The sequence below is a fragment of the Phyllostomus hastatus genome, unplaced genomic scaffold (genome assembly GCF_019186645.2).
Source record: "Phyllostomus hastatus isolate PE091 unplaced genomic scaffold, TTU_PhHast_1.1 phas_contig_86, whole genome shotgun sequence".
NCBI lineage: Eukaryota > Metazoa > Chordata > Mammalia > Chiroptera > Phyllostomidae > Phyllostomus > Phyllostomus hastatus.
The window spans coordinates 47,441,578-47,462,041 of NW_025333977.1; the positions used below are offsets into that span (position 1 = coordinate 47,441,578).

A 20,464-nucleotide genomic window follows, 5' to 3' on the forward strand; every position below is an offset into this window, starting at 1 on the left:
AAAAATAACTACGAGCAGGGGTGAGGTAAAAAAAACTCTGACTCTGCCAATTTAACTATGAAAACTTGGGCAGGTTTCTTAACCTCTGTATTACACTTCCTCAGCTGTAACAGTAGTATAACAGTAATAATACACACCTCATTGGACTGTTGTTATTCTGGACAAGAATGGAGGCATACGCAGAAACATTTCACTTCCTTGCACAACCAAAAAGAAGGATAACAACCAATCTATAAAATAAAACACAACCAGAACTGCGAGAAAATTGAACTGTATGGTCCAACAACCAAGGAGTTAAAAAATAAACATTCATCCAGACTGGTGAGCTGACAAACTGAGGAGACACAAGAAATATGGCCAAATGAAAGAACAGATCAAAACTCCAAAAAAACAACTAAGCAAAGAGGAAATAGCCAACCTATCAGATTCAGAGTTCAAAACAATGGTAATCAGGATGCTCACAGAAATGATTATGGCCGCAAAATAGAGAAAAAAAATGAAGGCTATATAAAGTGAAATAAAGAAATAAATATAGGGAATCAACAGTGCAGGGAAGAAAACTGGGACTCAAGTTAATGATTTGGAACATAAGGAAGAGATAAACACTTAACTGGAACAGAAAGATGAAACAAGAATTCAAAAAAATGAGGAGAGCTTAGGAACCTCTGAGACAACTTTAAACATTCCAACATCAGAATCATAAGGGTGCCAGAAAGAGAAGAGGAAGACGAAGAAATCAAAAACTAATTTGAAAAAATAATGAAACAAATCTTCCACCAATTTGGTGGAAATAGACATACAAGTCCAGGGAGCTCAGAGAATCCCAAACAAGTTGGACCCAGGAGGCCCACAGCAAGACACATCATAATTAAAATGCCAAAGGTTAAAGATAAAGAGATAATGTTAAAAGCAGCAAGAGAAGAGAGTTACATACAAAGGAGCTCCCATAAGACTATCAGTTGATTTCTCAAATGAAACCTTGAAGGCAAGAAGGGACTAGAAAGAAGTATTCAAAGTCATGAAAAACAAGGACCTACATCCAAGATTACTCTATCCAGTAAAGTTATCATTTAGAATGGAAGGGCAGATCAAGTGCTTCTAAGATAAGGTCAAGTTAAAGGAATTCACCATCACCAAGCCCTTATTATATGAAATGTTAAAGGGAGAGGGGAGGGGATATTGGGGGGAAAAGGGGAAGGGATTACAGGAACAATTATAAAGGACATATGGGCAATGACAAGGTGGGGGGTGGAAATGGGGGAGGGATACAGAGAGCACTGAGGTGGTGGGGAGGGGTAGGGGGAAAAGGTAGACAGTTGTACTTGAACAATAAAAATAATAATAAAAGGAGAAACCAGGGATTTCCAGCCAAGATGGAGGCATAGGTAGACACACTGTGCCTCCTCACACAACAAAGATAGGTACAACAATTTAGAAACAGAATAACAACCAGAACTGACAGAAAACTGAACTGTATGGAAGTCGGACAACCAAGAAGTTAAAATAGACCCATTCATCCAGACTGGTAGGAGGGGCGGAGTCAGGCAGCCGGGCGTGGGTCACAGTGTGGAGAGCAGAGAGCGTTGGGACGGGGCGCATAAGGCATCTGGGCATGCAAGACCCCAGCGGGTGGACCCTGAGAGTGCAAGCAGCAGCTGGCAGACCCCGGCTGAGGGGTGGCAAACAACAGACCCAGCAAGGCGGGAATTATGAAGCAAGGCACTGTGAGCAACCCAGGATCCCAGTGCTGGGAAATAGAGCCTCGGGACATTGACTGAAAACACCTGTGGGGGTTGAGGCGCAGGGAGAGACTCCCAGCCTCGCAGGAGAGGTCCTTGGAAAGTCCCACAGTGTGCACAAGCCCACCCACAGGAGAATCAGCACCAGAGGGACCCAGTTTGCTTGGGGGAAGTGGCAGAAGGGACTGAGGTCCAACAGAGAGTGGAACAAACACAATTGACCCTGCCCCCACATACAACGTCACAACCCAGCAACTGGGGTGCCCTGCCCTGGTGAATACCTAAGGCTCCGTCCCTCATGCAGAACAGGCACAACCACACCAAAGGGCTGGAGGGAAAGATGGCTCAAACAGAATGAAAGCTGCACAAACACTACTTTTAAGTGACCGGGAGATAGCCAACCTATCAGATGCACACTTCAAAGCACTGGTGATCAAGATGCTCACAGAATTGGTTGATTTTGGTTGCAAATTAGATGAACAAATCCAGGCTACAATAAGAGCAATGAAGGAAAATGCACAGGGAACCAATAGTGATGGGAAGGAAACTGGGACTCAAATCAATGGAGTGGATCAGAAGGAAGGAAGAAAGAAACAACCAAACAGAAAAGAATGAAGAAATAAGAATTCAAAAAAAAAATGAGGAGAGGCTTAGGAACCTCCAGGGCATCTTTAAACGTTCCAACATCCGAATTATAGGGGTACCAGAAGGAGAAGAGGAAGAGCAACAAGTGGAAAACTTATTTGAACAAATAATAATGGAGAACTTCCCCATTCTGGCAAAGAAAATAGACTTCCAGGAAGTCCAGGAAGCTCAGAGAGTCCCAAAGAAGTTGGACCCAAAAAGGAACACACCAAGGCACATCATAATTACATTAGCCAAGGTAAAAATGAAGGAGAGAATCTTAGAAGCAGCAAGAGATAAGGGGACAGTTGCCTACAAAGGAGTTCCCATCAGACTGTCAGCTGATTTCTCAAAAGAAACCTTGCAGGCAAGAAGGGGCTGGAAAGAAGTATTCCAAGTCATGAAAGGCAAGGACGTACATCCAAGATTGCTCTATCTAGCAAAACTTTCATTTAGAATGGAAGGCAGATAAAGTGCTTCTCAGACAAGGTCAAGTTAAAGGAGTTCATCACCACCAAGCCCTTATTATATGAAATGTTAAAGGGATTTATCTAAGAAAAGAAGATAAAGAAAAAACATGTATAGTAAAAGGACAGCAAACTCACAATTATTAACAACCACACCTAAAACAAAAACAAAAAGAAACTAAGCAAACAACTAAAACAGGAACAGAACCACAGAAATGGAGAACACATGGAGGGTTAGCAACAGGGGAATGGGAGAAGGAGAGAGGAGGAAAAGGTACAGAGAATAAGTAGCATAGATAGTAGGTAGAAAATAGATAGGGGGAGGGTAAGAATAGTATGGGAAATGTAGAAGCTAAAGAACTATAACACATGGACATGAACTAAAGGGGGAGAATGTGGGTGGGAGAGGGTGTGCAGGGTGGAGGGGAATGAAGGAGGGGTAATGGGACAACTGTAATAGCATAATCAATAAAATATATTTAAAAAATAATAATAATGAAGGGACTTACCTAAAAATAAGACCAAAACTATGAACAGTAAAATTCAACAAACTCACAACTATCAATAACTGATGCTCTCAAGACAGTTACCCAAATAAAACCATCAAGTAATTGATCCAGAGACCAACTATCAATCCTACTACCAGTCTCCTTTTCTTCTTCTTACAAACTGTGTAAAACTGTCTACTACACAGCTGCTGCTTCTTTGCAATCCCTTTAGTCCTACAATTTGGCTACTTAACTGATTATACTGATTATTCTGGTGAAACTATTCTAAGAGTTTACACCAATAACTTCTGAATCATGAAATTAAACAGCCTTTTCTAAATGTCTGTACTCTATAGCACTCCTGACTACTGCCTCTTTCTTGATTGTGCTGTCTTTCCTGAAATTCTGTAACAGTTTCCTTTCTCTTCATACTTCCCTCCTTGATAGAATCTCCTATAAGTGCCTTTTCTTTATTTTCTTATTTCTTGAATGTGGACAGTCCCCCAAGTTTGGTCCTTAATAGGTTATATATGTATACACACACACACACACACACACACACACACACACATATATATTTTACATACACATATTATATTATATTACATACACATATAAATGTCTTTATCTACTCCCATGATAGTGAGTCAAGAATAGAAGCAAGCAAGCAATTCAGAACTTGACTTTTCATGTAAACTTTAATTTTTTTCCTAACTTAAAAAATTACTTACCTGGTGAAATTATAATATTCATTCACTTCAACTATTAATTCATAAAAAGTAGTTTAAATGTAGTTAAAGAAGTAAATAATCTTTCAGTATACTTTGGAATTTACTGTTAACATATGTTAAAATGTCATTGAGTTAAACAGGAAACAATAAAAAATTACTTTCTAAAATGGCTTTCTTTCTTCATACCTTCCAATAGTATCTCTGCCTTCATTTTTCACAGTCTGATAAATCTTTCTCTCTTCATCTGAAAGTGTAATGTGCTGAATAAATACTTTACGTTCTGGTAACTCCAAAACAGGCTTTCCTTTAATTTTGCTTGTCTTTGTTCTTCTAAGTGTAATATTTTTAACTAGGGATTGTAAACGCCTAGAAAATAAAACAACAAAAAAAATCACATAACTTTTCATTCATATAAGTTGATTCAAAAAGAACAAAAATGAACATTTAAAGCTACTAGTGTTTTATAAACTTTAAAAAGGATTTAAAAAAATACTTCTTATTCGGGTTTTTATCCAATCTGATAATCATAGACATATTATACAAATTGAAAATTATAGCAAAAAATGCATTGAAATTTTCTCTCATTTCAACAGCTGTCACAGTTTAATCTTTAAATTCTTCTCCCCATTTTGTTCTAATCACTAATCTTTTTATTTCTCGATTCTTTAGCTGTATTACCATACTCAATACTCAATAAGCACCCATTAAGTGAAAGTTATACTATCATAAAAATATAAATGAGTAAGATCTTACCTTCAAAAGTCTTTTTAGTAATATCAAAATCAAGGTACATAAGTAAGTTTTGTAAGGTAATGAAAAAAATTAAAAACACAATGTGATAATCTAGAAGAGGGATAAATACCTTCTAGGTTCTACAATTCTACACTCCTCTTTCTCAATATCAGAATAAATGCAGGCATATCAATTTTTTAAGAAAAGGTTTTACCTAACATTGAAATAGAAATACATTTTCTTAAATTAGAATTTAAATAGCTTTTCTAAGGAATCAAGTAGACAGTATGACAAATTAGGTTAGTGAGTTTTGAACCCTTTTCACTAAAATGCACAGTAAGAAACACACTTTACTCCACGCAGCAAACATATATACAAATTTAATATATACACATACAACAGAAACAAACATTTCACAAATTCTATGTGTGATGCAATCTGCTTTTTCCTTAAATTTTCTACTCTATTTCATTTTCTTTTATAATGCTAGCTGCTATCTTTTTAGATAATTTCACAACTTTCTAATGAAACCGAAACCCTCTGTTTCAAAACCAATTATTCTAGGCAAAAAATTTCAAATACATTAGTCTAGTACCTTGCAAAATGGCTATAACCAAGCTGAATTTTATGTTCTCAACTTTTATCTGTCTCCACCAGAAACAATGTTCTCTTGTAAAACTCTTGTTGATGCCACTACATGTCATTCCATCATTCAACTATCATTATATAAAGCTATATAAAGCATATAAGGTTTTTCCTGTCACTACTTCATCTATTAATGGTGGTCTTGGGGAAAATAGCAACATACAAAGATCATAAAGCTCTGCCTTTTCTTTCTGTTTGACTAAAATCATGGGAAGGGAGGGTTTGTATTTTAGAAGTAGTCCTCCCAAACAAGAATCACTAGGTTCTGAGAGCCAAAGGCATGAAACTGTTAACACATTTTGAAGAGGAAAGTCAATAGCCAAGTTGAAGTAGTAATAAAAGTAGAAACTGCTAACAGTTATTTGTAGCTAATATTAATCAGTTACCATGAAATTGCTTACCTAAGTCCTCCTTCATCTCCCATTGTGACAGGGCGCTGGATTGTTCTATGCCACCACTCTCTATCAAGAAATGGTTTCAGTTTTAAAAAGGAAAGAAGAGACCACAAGTCCTTTAAAGAATTCTGAATTGGAGTACCTAAAAATAACAGGAAATTGTTACAATTCTATAACAAGATTATCCAATCAGTAAAGCCATCTAGCTGAATCAAGGAAACAGCTGAAAATGGGCACACTGTACCAGGCACACCCACTGGCAAGCTGTGACTATAATTCCTTGTTAGACATACACACAACCTCAAAATATAGTTTTACTCTAATTTTTAGCCCTCACTTGCCATACTAACAAAGAAAAAGACTGTAGACCAGTAAACTCAACTTTCTTCTTATCAAGAACATTTGTTTATTTGATTTCTAAATCAACAGCACCAGCAAGAAGGACTAAACTAATTTATATTCTCTTCCTCATCTTCGGGTAAAGCAAATGGACTCCAAGATGGGAAGTAGAGAAATCAAGATTCTGACTGAAGGATTAGAGTGTAATGAATCTCCAGAGTTCAAGAAAAAGGCAAGCAATTGTCCCACAAATTAACTACAATTTAAATATTGCTATATCATGGGCAATTAGAAAGAACAAGTCAAAATCTTTTATTAAATGACTTCCATTATTAATTTTGGAACAGTCTTTACATCCACTTGAAGTTTATAAAGTTACCTAACTTACTTAATGATACATACTCGGGAATTAATTTTTTTTAAGTATAATGTTATCATTACCTGTCAATACCCATCTTCTTTCTGCTTCTAAATAAAGTACAGCTTTAGTCTGCTGAGCATTTGGATTCCGTATAGCATGTCCTTCATCCAGGATCACTCTTAGCCACCTTATGCTATGTAATGGACTATCACCTTTCATCTGAAATAAATGTTTCATATGAATTAAAAACAAAGAAAAGTAAAATAGTATTTTATATAATTTGATAAGTAATATGAGTTATTATTCTCAATATCAACTTAATACATGGTTGGTACTGCTTTAAGCACTACACACATTTAATTATTGAATGTTCGCAAACTTATGAAGTATTATTACTCCTTTTTTTACTGATGAGAAAATTGAAGAACCAAGGTATGAAGTATGTTGCTCAAATTAACAGCTAGGAAGTGGCAGAGCTAGCATTTAAACTCAGGTAGTCTAGCTCTCTGCTGTGACCTTGCTTCAATATGCTGAGCTACTCAGATTAAAACATAGTGATGATATAAAAATTACCAGTTATAAAGATTATTTGAATATAACACAACTACTTTCTTTTATGTAGAGTAAATGTTCTTACCAGAAAACTGAAATTTTGGCAATAAAGTATTTTGAAAAAATATTTTAACTTAACAACTGGAATTATAGACAAACAACAATTGACTTCTAAAATAAATTGGGAAACTCATGAATTTCAGCTACAAAAAAGCTTATTTTTAAACTGAGAATCAAATCACTGTGATAGCAAACAATATTCTACAATACTGAAAACACAGAATTCATTTACAAATTTTTATATATACCTAGTTACAATTCTAATTTAGAATTTTAAATTCCAGTGTTCTAAATGGAAAGTGTTCGTACACTATCTAAAGAAAGTCCAACCTTTTTTTGCAAAATATTAAAACACAATTTCCTACATATTCTTAACTATTTAGAAAGAAAAAAGGAAGAGTATAAAGCCTAAATTTTAGAACACTTTAGAAAACTGAAGCATAGTTTTTTAAATTAAACTAAAAATCTCTGAGTATCAGCATACTTACTCCATAGTCATGAGTTAAAATATTGTATGTAGTCAAAACAATATCCTGTTTGGAAAGCAAAGCTGGGTCTCTAATACGATCGGGACCATAATAAACATAAAAATTCAAGTGCACATCTGATTTTATATGTTGTCCAAACTGATCCTAAAAGAAAATGGGAAATATTTTGAATAATAAGCAGATTAGTGTCAGGTTTAATATGTATATAACAAGTACTGCCCTGGTTGTCCTGTCACAAATCACACCACTAAGATTACATAAAAGCAGGTTTCCTGCAACATAAACTATAATCGCAACAATCATAATGATACTAAGTATTATTTTATTGTCAGGAAAACTGGCATGTCTACTATAATAGTAAACATTATATAAATTTTACCCAGGCCCACCAATGTGCAGCCACTTCATTTTTAATAGGAAAAAACAACAATGCTTCTTTAAAACAGTAATTAGTTTTTTAAAAATTTAGTATTTTTAAAGCTTCCAGTTACTCATTAGACTTAAAAATATCAAAATTAAACAGCAAAAAAACAGCAACCAATATTTTCAAGATACAAGGCAAAGATCAAAGCACAGTAACCACTTTCATTTATATAGGCCTACTATGTGCAGGTATTAAGCAAAAGGGTAGCATAGCTAAAAAGAAAGATAAGAACTGGTCCCTGCCCTCCTTGAGGGCATGACCAACTTATAAAACTTGAGTTTTGCTTTTTTTTTCTTAACATGAAAAGAATACATGTGGGTGAGTCTGAGCAAGAAACAAAACAACTGTGATTAGAATAAAGACAGAAGACACCAAGAAGAAATAGCTGGGAAACCATTTAGGTAAGAGACAATGAAGGTTGCAGGGGTATCCGAACTTTTGGCATCTCTGGGCTGCACTGAAAGAAGAGTTGTCTTGGGTCACACGTTAAACACACAAACACTAACAAAAACTGATGAGCAAAAAAAAGGTTTTAAGTAAATTTACGATTTTGTGTTGGGTCACATTCATAGCCATTCTGGACTGCATGCAGCCTTCAGGTCACGAGTTGGACACCCCTGCACCAAAATGGCATGAGAACAGAATGGAAAGAGCAAGTGTCAGAGAAAGACACTCAGAAGGAACTTATGGGACTTGAAGACTAATTAAATATGGAGTATCTTCATAAAAGAGAAGACAAAAAAGCTATTACTTAAAATGACTGTCTAAAAGAACTGTGTGCACAAGCTATAGGGAAGTTTAAAATGGAGAAAGAAGGTATAAAGATGAGAATGATATATTATTTTAGACATTCAAAATTTTGAGTCACCACAGAGTATCTGACTAGAGAAGTATACTAGGAAAATTTAAATCTTGGCCTACATTACAAGTGTAGATATGGACTTTAAAGTTTTCAGCACACAGTACATGAAGCTACAGAAGTAAGATTTTCTAAGAAAAACATGTACAATGAGAAAATAGAGCCTAGAGAACACCAATGTTTAAAGAGCAAGTTATACTTTTACTGGGAAATATGATGACTGGGATATGATTCAAAATATCCTAGCAAAACATATAAAAAATAAAGCAAATTTTGAAATTCTTGAATCTTGATGAGTAAATAAAGATCTCATTAAAAATTTTCACAATGGCCCTGAGGGGTGTGGCTCAGTTGGCTGGGCGTCCTCCCTTAATCTGAAAGGTTGCCAGTTCAATGATTGATTCCAGTCAGGGTACATGCCCCCAGGTTGCGGGTTTAGCTCCCAGATGGGACACACGTGAGAATCAACCTATCCATGTTTCTCTCTCACATCAATGATTCTCTCCCTCTTTCTCCCTCCCTCCCTCTCTCTCTAGAATCAATAAAATTTTTTTTATAATACATAAAATAATACCACACTTTAAGAGGGTAGAAAAGGCAAACTAAATAGGAACCATGGGAGAAAAATAGAGGTGAAGAAAAACAGTGGTCAGCATGATGAAAACAGAAAACAAAATTTGGGGACAGGTCAAAGAATATCAAAGTTTCAAGAAGAAATTCAAGGCCAATTTTAGAGTTATTAATTTATGTTCAACCCCTGTCTTTACAAAAAGGGTTAAGAATGGCCAAATGCATGGGTTGCCTTCCAAGTCCCCAGCTGGGGGTGCACCAGAGGCAACCACACATTCATTATTTCTCTTCCTTTCTTCCTCCCTTGTCCTCTCTCTAAAAATAAATAAATAAAATCTTTTAAAAAAGGTTTAAGGATGTCTTACAAAATAAGATACAACCAAAAGCAGTAACATAGAAACAAACTCAGGGCAGAGGGGAGGAAAAATAGAACTCACAAGATTTGGCAACAGCGAGGTCACTGAAGGCCTTCAGAAAGTTTCTTAGAGGGTGAGAACAAAAACCCTACTACTGTGGGCTTGAAAAGAGAATGAAACCTGAAACAGTAAAGGCAAAAAGAAGAGAGGATTAAACATGAAAGAGTAAAGGTGAAAAGGCAGAAAATATTAGCAAGAAATCTGGTGGAAAAGGAAAGGGGAATGAATGCAGTGTGAGAAAACTGAATCCGTGGAATTGCCTTGAAATGTAACAGAACATTTAAACCTTTGTGAAAGGTTTAAACTTGAAATAGAAAAAAATTGCCTGGAGAAAAAGAACTAAAATATTGAGTTTCTAGTTAACTGTGCTAAGTTATATGCCCATGTGTACATATGTGTGAATGAAGTAGGTATTATTATTTCAGTTTACACTGGGAGTATAAATTACTGATCTTAATATCGAGAAAGTGATGGAAGGGAGATTGGTATCTTACTTCTTTAACTGAATTCTTGCCCATGTTTAAAGACAAATAAGTGGAAATAGGTTAGTTCTGGCCTGCTCACTAGGGTGCCAGGTCATTTACTTGGGGACCAGGAAAAGAAATGATTGTTGAGATATAAAATTCTATCTCTTGTCCAGAAATCCCTAGATGTCCAACCATCCCTCATTCCTTCAAAAATCAGTTTTTCCATAAACTCAGTAGGCTAGATTTTGCCAAGCTTTCCTTTCTCAAGTTTACATTTCTGAATCTTTTGATGTTTTCCAAATATAAAATTATAATAAAACACTGAGTACTCATTTCTAAAATATGTAACTGCACCCCACACCCTTAAAAGGATCAGTTCTGTTGTTTATACCTCCATTAATACTTTAAACTTCACCCTGAAACTTCCATTCAAATACCCACAGACTCCCTTTCCCACGATGGACCACACATCAAAAGAAAGAGTATCATTTTGTTGGAATTAAAAGAGAGCAGGAGAAGACTGAAAGTCATTCCAGTCCCAAGAAGAAAAACAGTGCCCTAATCAGGAGAAGGTCTAATTAAAAAAATAATAATAGTAAGTACAACAATAAAAAGATAAATCAGAAAGCAAGCTACATAAAAGTCAAGAAGTTAACACCACAAAAGTTGACAATTAAACAATAACTACTACTCTTTCCCAATCCACTTTACAGAGTTAGTGGAAGAAACCAGATTACAATGAGTGAAGAAGTTAGTAAGCAAAAGCACTAAATGGAGATTAAATCCCAAGAGGTATGATAGTGAAAGAAAGTAGCAGAGTAGCAATTTAAATGTGAGATAATCCCAAGAAAGTATTTAGAAATGAAAAAGATCTGAGAATGTTTCAAAAAAGAGCCAGTGGGGACAGGGTGAATAACAAGGCAAGTGGAAAAATAACAAATAAAATGCAAAGGCTGGAAAAGATGGAATCTAATGTGTAGACTAAGGTATGGTCCCACAAAGAGCAGGACCTCTTCCCCCACTCAGCCTAGAGGAGGAAAGATTAGCAGAAAGGCAGATAATCTTGGAGGTGACAACAATGGAAATTCACATTCAGTGGTCTTTATGTTCACAGTGCTTCTAAGAGAGTCACTATTTCATTGTAACATGCAGCATGAAGCTGAAACTGGAAAGGAAACATAACCAATCTGTTCCTTACATATAAACACATAAAGAAGTTCCATTCCAATGCAATCTGGGAGGAAAACAAACAAACAAACAACACATTTTCTGGCGGGTAGCCTTAAAAGCACAGGCTCTAAAGTCAGAATGTTGGAGACCATGTCCTTGTTCCATCATTTATTAGCTGGATGACCTTAGGCAAATTACTTAATTTCTCTGTGATTCAATATGGGCACCTGGAAAATGAGAGTAGTTGTGAGGATTAAATGAAAAAATCTATAAAAAGAATTTAGGAAAAAATTGAGCACATAGGAACTCACTGACTGTTACAAGCTGTTATAAAAGTTGTTAGTGGAATTCTTAGAAGTTCCAACAATAAATATGATGTTAAATTATACACATGTCCAACTTTGGGGAACAGAAATGACAGGCAGAAGAACAAATCTTATTATAGCAACTGATGATTTTTTTTCCTACTATAAACCTTCAATTGCTACTATAAACCTTCAAAGAAAAATTGCTTTGAGCCCTGGTCAGAGAGCTCAGTTGGTTGGAGTGCCTCCATAGATCGAAAGGTCACATTTCAAGTCCCAGTCAGGGCACATATCCAGGTTGTGGGTTCAGTCCCCAGTTGCGGGGCATACAATAGATTACTGACTGATGTTTCTTTCTCATTCTCTCTCTCTCTCTCTCAAAGTAATGAAAATAACATCCTCTGTGAGGATTAAAATTTTTTTCTTTAATTGCTTTGCTTTGACAGTATCTCCAATTCACCTAACAATTATTTGAACTTAGATATAAAGTGATAACCAAACATATTTCTCTCAATGTATGACACTTTAACAGAAACTTTTTATCATATAAGACACATATAAATTTCACATTTTTAAAAGGCTGCGAACTTACAATCCAGTTGCTTAACACAGAAAGTGGACAGATGATCAGTGTTGTTCTTGGTCTCTCTACATCAGTTTTTTTGGAACCCTCCACTGCAAATACTCCTGAAAGAAAAAAATCGGTGACACAGATGGTGTTTTTTTCACAAATATGTGTGAAGTCAATGAAGAAATGACATTGAAGTGCCTCTATGAAGAAAGAAATTAGGAAGAACTAAAATGAAGCAGGTGGACTTCTGTTTCTAGCTATGAGAAGTAACAGCAACTACATTTTAACCTTGCTACTTTAAACAACTAAATATCTACATAGTGACTATTTATAAGGGGAGACAGAGGATTATGATTGGAAGGAAGCACAGGAGGAAGTTTGGAATGTCTACTGATATTAAGTTATTCACTAATAGAAACATTTGTATTGTTAATGTGGTGGCCAGATGCCAAGACTGGCCCCAATGGTAATCAACTGCCTGACAGCCACAACCTTATAGAGTCCCATCCCACACTCTCTACTAGGGTTGATCTGTGTGACCAATAGGATATGTCACTTCTGAGATTAAGTTATAAAAATGCAGCTTCCCTCCCTTAGATGCTCTGTCTTTCACTGTCATTCTGATCACTCCCTCTAGGGTAAGCCAGCCACCACATTGTGAGGGCACTCAGGCAGCTTTTGGAAAGACACCCTCCAATTTTATTTTCCCTTCCCCTATGGGACAGTATTTACATTATTCCCAACATTTCACTAAAATAATGCATCAATGAAAACTATTTTTTTATGTCTCCTTGTACAAATCTATACAGTTCTAACTGGTCTATCGTCAGCTGCATTATATTTGGTCTAGTTGCTCTCCATGGTAATTTCCACTCCCATCTACAGTGCACAACAGTTCCTGTTGCTGCACTGAGATTTTAAAATGTTTGTAAATATGATGGGTGAGACTGTATCTTACTGTTCCTCTAATTTGCATTTCCTCAATGACTGCGTCTGTATATATTTTCCTATGTTTATCGGTTATTTTGGTTTTCTTTTCAAGAATTGCACATTTATATTCTTTTTTAAAGATTTTATTTATTTATTTTTAGAGGGGGAAGGGAGGGAGAGAGAGAAAAAGAGAGAAACAACAATGTGCGGTTGCTGGAGGTCATGGCCAGCAACCCAAGCATGCACCCTGACTGGGAATCGAACCTGCGACACTTTGGTTCACAGCCCACACTCAATCCACTGAGCTATGCCAGCCAGGGCTGCACATTTATATTCTTAATGGCTATTCCCCTATTGTATTGTCTTTTTATAATCGACTTGTAGAGGGTTCTTTACATATTCTACATATTAATCCTTTCTAAGTTATATTTATCACAAATAACTCCTTCAGCCTTAAAATTTTTCAATGTTTATAGTGGCTTTTGATGCATCAGAATTTTAAATGTTGTTGAATTCATTTTTTTCCTATGCCTTTTGTGTGTCTTACCACAATATATGGCTCTGTCTCCTCCACTCATTGATTTTTGTTTCTATGCTGTTTCTCTTCCAAAAAAAAATGTTTATTTTGGTTTTATCACAGCTATGATTTTTTAAGTTTATATCCTGTATTACAGCTATGTGTCTTCAACAGAAAGGAACTTTTTGTGTGAACTTTAATTCGATCTTAATCTTACCTCAACTGAAAGTTCAATATTTCTTAAAATTTCTAAAATTGGCATCAAAAATAATCTATCTGAAATGCCAACATTTTCTATTCCTAATTATTTGATTCTTAGATCAAAAGTTAGCTCTTTTTCATCATTCTATTAATTCAAACATTACCTTTTTTTTATTGTTGTTCAAGTAGTTTTCTGCCTTTTCCCCCATGCCTCCCCAGCACCCCAGTCCTCTCCACCTCCCTCCCCTGTTTCCAGCCCCCCCTTGTTATTGTCCATGTGTCCTTTAGAATTGTTCCTGTAAACCACCCTTTTTCCTCGTTATCCCTTCTCCTCTTCCCTCTGGTCAGCCTGTTCTCAATTTCAGTGTCTTTGGCTATACTTTGCTTGCTTGTTCGTTTTGTTGATTAGGTTCCTGTTAATGGTGAGATCATATGGTATTTGTCTTTCACCGCCTGGCTTATTTCACTTAGCATAATGCTCTCCAGTTCCATCCATGCTGCCACAAAAGGTAGGAGATCCTTCTTTCTTTCTGCTGCATAAAATTCCATTGTGTAAACGTACCATAGTTTTTTGATCCATTAAAGCAATTTATAGATTCAACGCAATACATATTAAAGTACCAATGGCACAGTATTTCACAGATATAGAACAAACACTTCAAAAATTTATATGGAACCATAAATGACCCTAAATAGCTGCAGCAATTTTGAGAAAGAAATGAAAAGCAGGAGGGATCACAATACCTAATATCAAACTGTATTACAAGGCCACTGTAATCAAAACAGCCTGGTACTGGCATAAGAGATATAGACCAATGGGACAGAATAAAAAGCCCAGAAATAAACCCAAATCTCTATGGTCAATTAATATTTGACAAAGGGGGCAGCAGCATAAAACAGAGCAAAAATAGCCTCTTCAACAAATGGTGTTGGGAGAGCTGGACAGCTACATGCAAAAAAAGTGAAATTCAAACATCACCTTCTTAAACAGGCTCCTTCAGTCAATCTTTATTTCACCATCCTCTTTTATATTTTTCATAGCACTTACTATCTATAACTATGTATTCATTAATTTTATGTTTTCTCCATCATTAGGCATAAGTTCCACAAAAGTATAATTTTATCTGTTGTATATTCAACATGTAAAATAGAAGAAAGTAAGGTACAGACACATAACTTGTCCCAAATCTCTTTAACCCTCGTTCGACCTCTTTCCATCTCAAATATTTAGACTCCTAAGCAGTGTTGTTTTCCTATCAATTATAAAATACAAAATTACAATAAAAATTACTAATATTCTGAAGTGAAAAGCAAATTCTACTTATACCAAGAAATCTTTATTATAATTCAAGTTAATCCAAATTAAATTACGTTTTAAAGCAGCCATAAACGGCTCTGTGCCTTCACTACAAGAAATATCCCTGCTATTCAGATAAGGGAATACCTCCCATTGATTTTTGGCCTAACTAAAATAATTAGAATAGAAAAAGGTAACAGACAGAAAACACATTGAAACACAATTTTTAAAAAATGGGATTGTGTATTTTTTCTTTTCTCTACTTTCTAAATTTCTTATAATATGGTTTGATAACTTCATTGTCATTAAATTTTTTTTCACTGAAAATTTTAAAAAAGTGAGGCTCTTAACCTGAGGACAGGAAAAAATGGAGTTAGGGAGAGAACTATGACAGATGCTGCCAGTTAATGAAATACTATGTAAGGTTTTAATCCATGTATTATTCCCAGAAGCCTTTTTGGAATAAGACAGAACTTCATTTGTTGGTCCTCTAGTGCTGTGATAGTGCTAGAGAAATAGCCAAACCAGACTCAGATCTGCTGTCAGCATATGCACATCCAACAGGGATAACTGCGTCATAGTAAGAGATCACACAATAAGTGGAACATTGAGATAAGTGCTCCAAATGATAGGCAAATGTGATTTTATGATTTTGCCCAAGATACAAAATTGGAACCAGAGAAATATGAGAATATGCAAAACTAAAAAATTGGGGGGGGGGGATAAAAAAACCCCAGCAGATTTACTGACCTTTTTTCAACATTTTCTTTTTTGTTGAAGAAGTAGATGAAATAAGCGCACATGCAAACTCTGCATCTTCTTCAATCTTAGAAGATCCTGCTGAAGTAAAAACCACAAAATCATTAAGATATTTGAAAACTAATTCTCTCCTGTGCTTGGGTACAGGTACTTTCTGAAGACAGAAAATAGAACACCACTTCCACACTACCTTAAGAGCTTATATTATTTTAAAAAGAATAAAATAATGTCTGGTAAAAGGCAGGTTCTACTAAGGGCAGAAGCTGAATCTTCAGAATTGTGGGCCTTGGGCTTCTGGGCCTCAGGCTTCTGGAAGTGACTTTTGGGGAAGTAGGAGGGTGGGATCCCAACAGGTTCATCAAGGTACCAGTGGAGGTATAGGTTTTAAAAGAGTAGGGTCCCGTTTCTCTTCCCACGTTCAGGGAATAGCCTGATGTAGAAAGTTGCCATTCTTTTTTCTTATACTGTACTCTCAAGAATTTCTCAGTGGTTTGAATATGCAGATAAGGACAGGATGTGTCAGTTTTCTGAGGTTCCTACTTAGGCCCAAAGAGTAACTGATAACCTCTCGCAGCTATCAAAATCCACCCCTCCCTGACCACACCCCTTAGTCTCTTTGCTTTGGTCTCTGCTATAGTCTTGTTGCCCTCCTCCACATCTCTGTCTCCTCACCCTTTGCTTTTAAATATGGCACTCATCACTACCTGACATACTGTTTCCATCTCTTCCCATTAGAATATCAGCTTCATGAGGGCAAGGACCTTGAATTGTGTATCTGTCCTCAGAGCTAAGATTCAGTTAGTGCTCAGTAAACGTTTATGAACACTTAATGAAAGAGTTTATGAACTCTTTCAGGAAGCCTTCCCTGATTGCTCCAACCCATAATGGCCCATATGTCTTAATTCCCACAGCATTTAGTCTGTACCTTTTGTTGCTATTTTAACTATTTCATACATGTGAAATAGGGAAGAAATAGTTCAGCAAGCTTGTCAGCTCCTCAGGGAAGAAATTGTCTCATACATAGTATCCTTCCCACTGTTTTGCTTAGCATATAGTACATGCTAAATAACTATACAGCATTCCCCTTATCCACAGGTTCACTTTCCACTGTTTCTGTTACCCTTGGTCAACCATCGTCCAAAAAGAGTAAATGGAAAATTCCAGAAATAAACAATTCATAACTTAAAAAAAATAATGTCTGGTAAAAAAAAATTTGCCTCTTCTGACACGAATCATATTCTTCCAGCTGAGAGAAGGAATGCAGTCATTCGTCATAAACTGATGCTTTTCCTCAGGGAGAGATGTGAAATTAGAGGCAGCCATATACAAAGTGATTCACCTCCCAGGAGGAAGGAGAATTCTTTCAAGGAAACAGGTGTTTGACTTCTAATGATAAGGATACCAAATTTTCAAATCAGTCAATGGTGATGAGTTACTTTCTAAATGTAATACAATTTATCAACTAATTAGGAATACAATATGATCTGAATTAGAGGAAAAGAAAATAAAGCATATGTTTTAAAAACAAAGGAAAGAGTAAAGATATTCAGTTTATTCTTACATTTGTATGACAACGTAAATAATAATTTCCAAGAACATATTTTTTGAAATTACAATTTAGAAAGGTATGAATAAGGTTTTATTGAAGACACTTTATAAGTAGTAAAAAATCATTGTTTTGTTTAAAACTGATTTAAATATTTTATTTTGAAACTAATTTTTCAGCTTGCTTACCTCATTCATTTAATGTCCCTTGTATGTTCCATGAATAGTTAAAATGTAAATTGTAGTCAGCCAAGTTTAAGACCCATTACTAAAGAATTCCAAAGCCTGAGAGATACAAATCAATAAGGTTTTTCTTTAATAATTTTTAAGTGTAGATTACAGATAGTGAGATGTATATACATACCTTTTACTCTGCTTTTTGTCTCTGATTGTGCATTTTTCAGTTTGCCTACAAACAACCAAATATAAAAATGCTCACAGAAGGAAATCAGAATATAAAACACAGATCAAATCAAATCCATTTTTTATTACCTCTCATTTTCTGTGGCAATTCACTAGTTTCAATCTCTTCTGAATCGCTGCTTTCAATATACTGGACAGCAGTTTTTCTTCTAAAAATAAGTGTATGTAAATTTTTCATCAACCCAAAACAAAAGATTTTAAATAAAAACATGCTTACTAAATACAACACAATGATTTCTTGTATTTCCCTTGCTTATATTTTGCACAAAATTCACATGAAACTTTTTATTTGACAAATGAAAGTCAAATTTGCTAAAAGTATTTTGCTTTCATAACTAGATACATTTACTATACCAAATGCAGTACCACTATTATTAATTTTGAAAAAGTAAAATAAAACCATTCTATAATAATTTCAACACTGAGCTCAATTAAATTAAAACACTTATATAAAACCAGTACAAAAAAAAATCACTCTTATCCAACACTTCCAATACAATGAAATAGCAGCTAAGAGGCAAAAATACAATTCTTTCACAATGCAAAATACTGGAAATTTTGTAGAGAAAAAGTATAGTACAGTATTTAGGTGCCTAAGAACAATGGGCTCTAGAGTCAGACTGCACAGATTCCATCTCCATTCTGCCACTTACTTGCTATGTGACTTCAGGTAAGATATCTAATAGTCTTTTATGCCTCAGTTTCTTCATTTGAAAAATAAAGATACAATCCACTTCACTGGATAAAATATGGTAGTACAAATAAATCCCCTAAAATAGTGTCTATTGCATAGTAAGTATATATGTGTTAGATGTCATACGTGTGTTGGTTGTTATTTTTAGTTTTTCCCATGTCTTCATCACCACTATTATTATTTCTATGCCCTTCAAATCGTATCTGGTCTGTTAACCAGTTTCATGGTCAGCTCAGAGCTGTCAGATTTGGTATTAAGATGAGAGGAAAACTGATGAGTCCTGATTCTGTGCTTGGCACAGGCAGGTTTTAATGATAGAAAACGATTAACAGAGTCCCAGTTTTGAGATTTCTGTTGGTTTAAGAGCTAACAGATTTGAGGTTACACAGCAGATATTGATGGTGTACAATAAATACAATATAACAAAAGCCAAGTATTTAGATCTACTTCAGAGGGCAAATAAAATTTACAAAGTTAACAGAATCAAGTTGAAATCAGAGGGGCATTATGTGTTTTATTCAAATATTACCTCTAGTGTACATTAATATAATATTCTTCACAAATGACTTTACCATGTCTTATTTTCACTAAAAGTAAAGTGAGAAAGTACAGAGATGAGCAAAGAGCGCTTCTGTCAGGCCATTCAATTAATATGTCAGTTTTCATCTCCTGAAGTTCATAAAGAAAACACTGTAAAGTCTTAAGAAAAACAAACCACACAGAAGCTAGATCTTAGTTCCTACATGAATGAAACAGGAAAAAAGTGGTAGAAGCAGGTGATTAAAAATTACCAATTCACTTATTTTATATATCAATGTTTTTCTTCACCTATAAAAGGAGAACTGTCTACCTGCCCAATTCATGGTGATTTTTGTCATTTTCAAGTAAAAGAATGTATTTAAGAGAACAATATAACTCAGATATAATGGTTATAGCTCTCTCCCATATATAAAAAATGAAGAAAGGGTTTAAATAAGTATATTACATACAATCAAACCATAATAAACCTCCCACCCATTACAGTGCCTGCATGAGAGCTTGGAGAAAGAAGAGAGACCACGTGGCTTTGCTGAGAAAGGGGGGCCATGCAGCTTTGGCGAGTGAGTGAGAACCACATGGCTTTGGGGCTCCCTTTGCCACACAGCTTGGGAAGCTGGAAAGCAAGATGTAGCAGCAATGCAGAGCTCTCTCTTAGCCATTTGGAAGAATGAAGGAGAGACACTGCAGGAAGGAAAGCGGTGAAAGAACTCTTGCTGGTGGGCCAAGAGAAGGTGCCACATGGGTTTTGGATTAAGAACTGGAGATCGCCGCGGCAACACAGCTGATGGTTCTGGGAACCAAGGGAGGCCTGCCAGCTAAGTACAGATTACTGGGAGGAACCAGGAGCTACCTAAGCCACAGACTTCTATTTCTTTTCCTGAGATACAGCACCCCAGACTGGGCAAAGGTGGGAAGGAAGGACTGTGTGCATCTATGGGTATTCTAAGGGACTTTGGGATCTCAATGAAGACATTAAGTCATTACTTTTAAGTTTGTATAACTTTTGAATAAATAATTCCTTTCCTTTCCTTTCCACCAATCTCTGACATTGAGAGCTGCAATTCCCTGGTGGCGGGCAAGGCAAACCTAAAACAGGGGGACCCCGGGAGAAGGGGGGTCCATTTGGTAATAGTATTTTGAACTCCTGCATAGGTC

General features: G+C 35.7%; 1 protein-coding gene across 4 annotated transcripts in view; it reads right to left on the bottom strand.

Annotated features, from left to right (window-relative positions):
• HLTF (helicase like transcription factor) overlaps nt 1-20,464 on the bottom strand; it is a 60,461-nt gene that overhangs the window by 15,493 nt on the left and 24,504 nt on the right. For 2 of the 4 annotated variants that reach the window (XM_045851593.1, XM_045851591.1), the window contains exons 11-18: nt 18,145-18,224; nt 18,017-18,061; nt 16,099-16,185; nt 12,425-12,519; nt 7,622-7,765; nt 6,602-6,740; nt 5,828-5,963; nt 4,236-4,415 (exon numbers count right to left, since the gene is read on the bottom strand). In XM_045851593.1, coding sequence (XP_045707549.1) covers nt 4,236-4,415; nt 5,828-5,963; nt 6,602-6,740; nt 7,622-7,765; nt 12,425-12,519; nt 16,099-16,185; nt 18,017-18,061; nt 18,145-18,224 — 906 coding nt within the window. Of the gene's footprint in view, nt 1-4,235; nt 4,416-5,827; nt 5,964-6,601; nt 6,741-7,621; nt 7,766-12,424; nt 12,520-16,098; nt 16,189-18,016; nt 18,062-18,144; nt 18,225-20,464 lie in introns of all 4 variants that reach the window. The other 2 variants (XM_045851590.1, XM_045851592.1) reach the window with 1 other exon arrangement.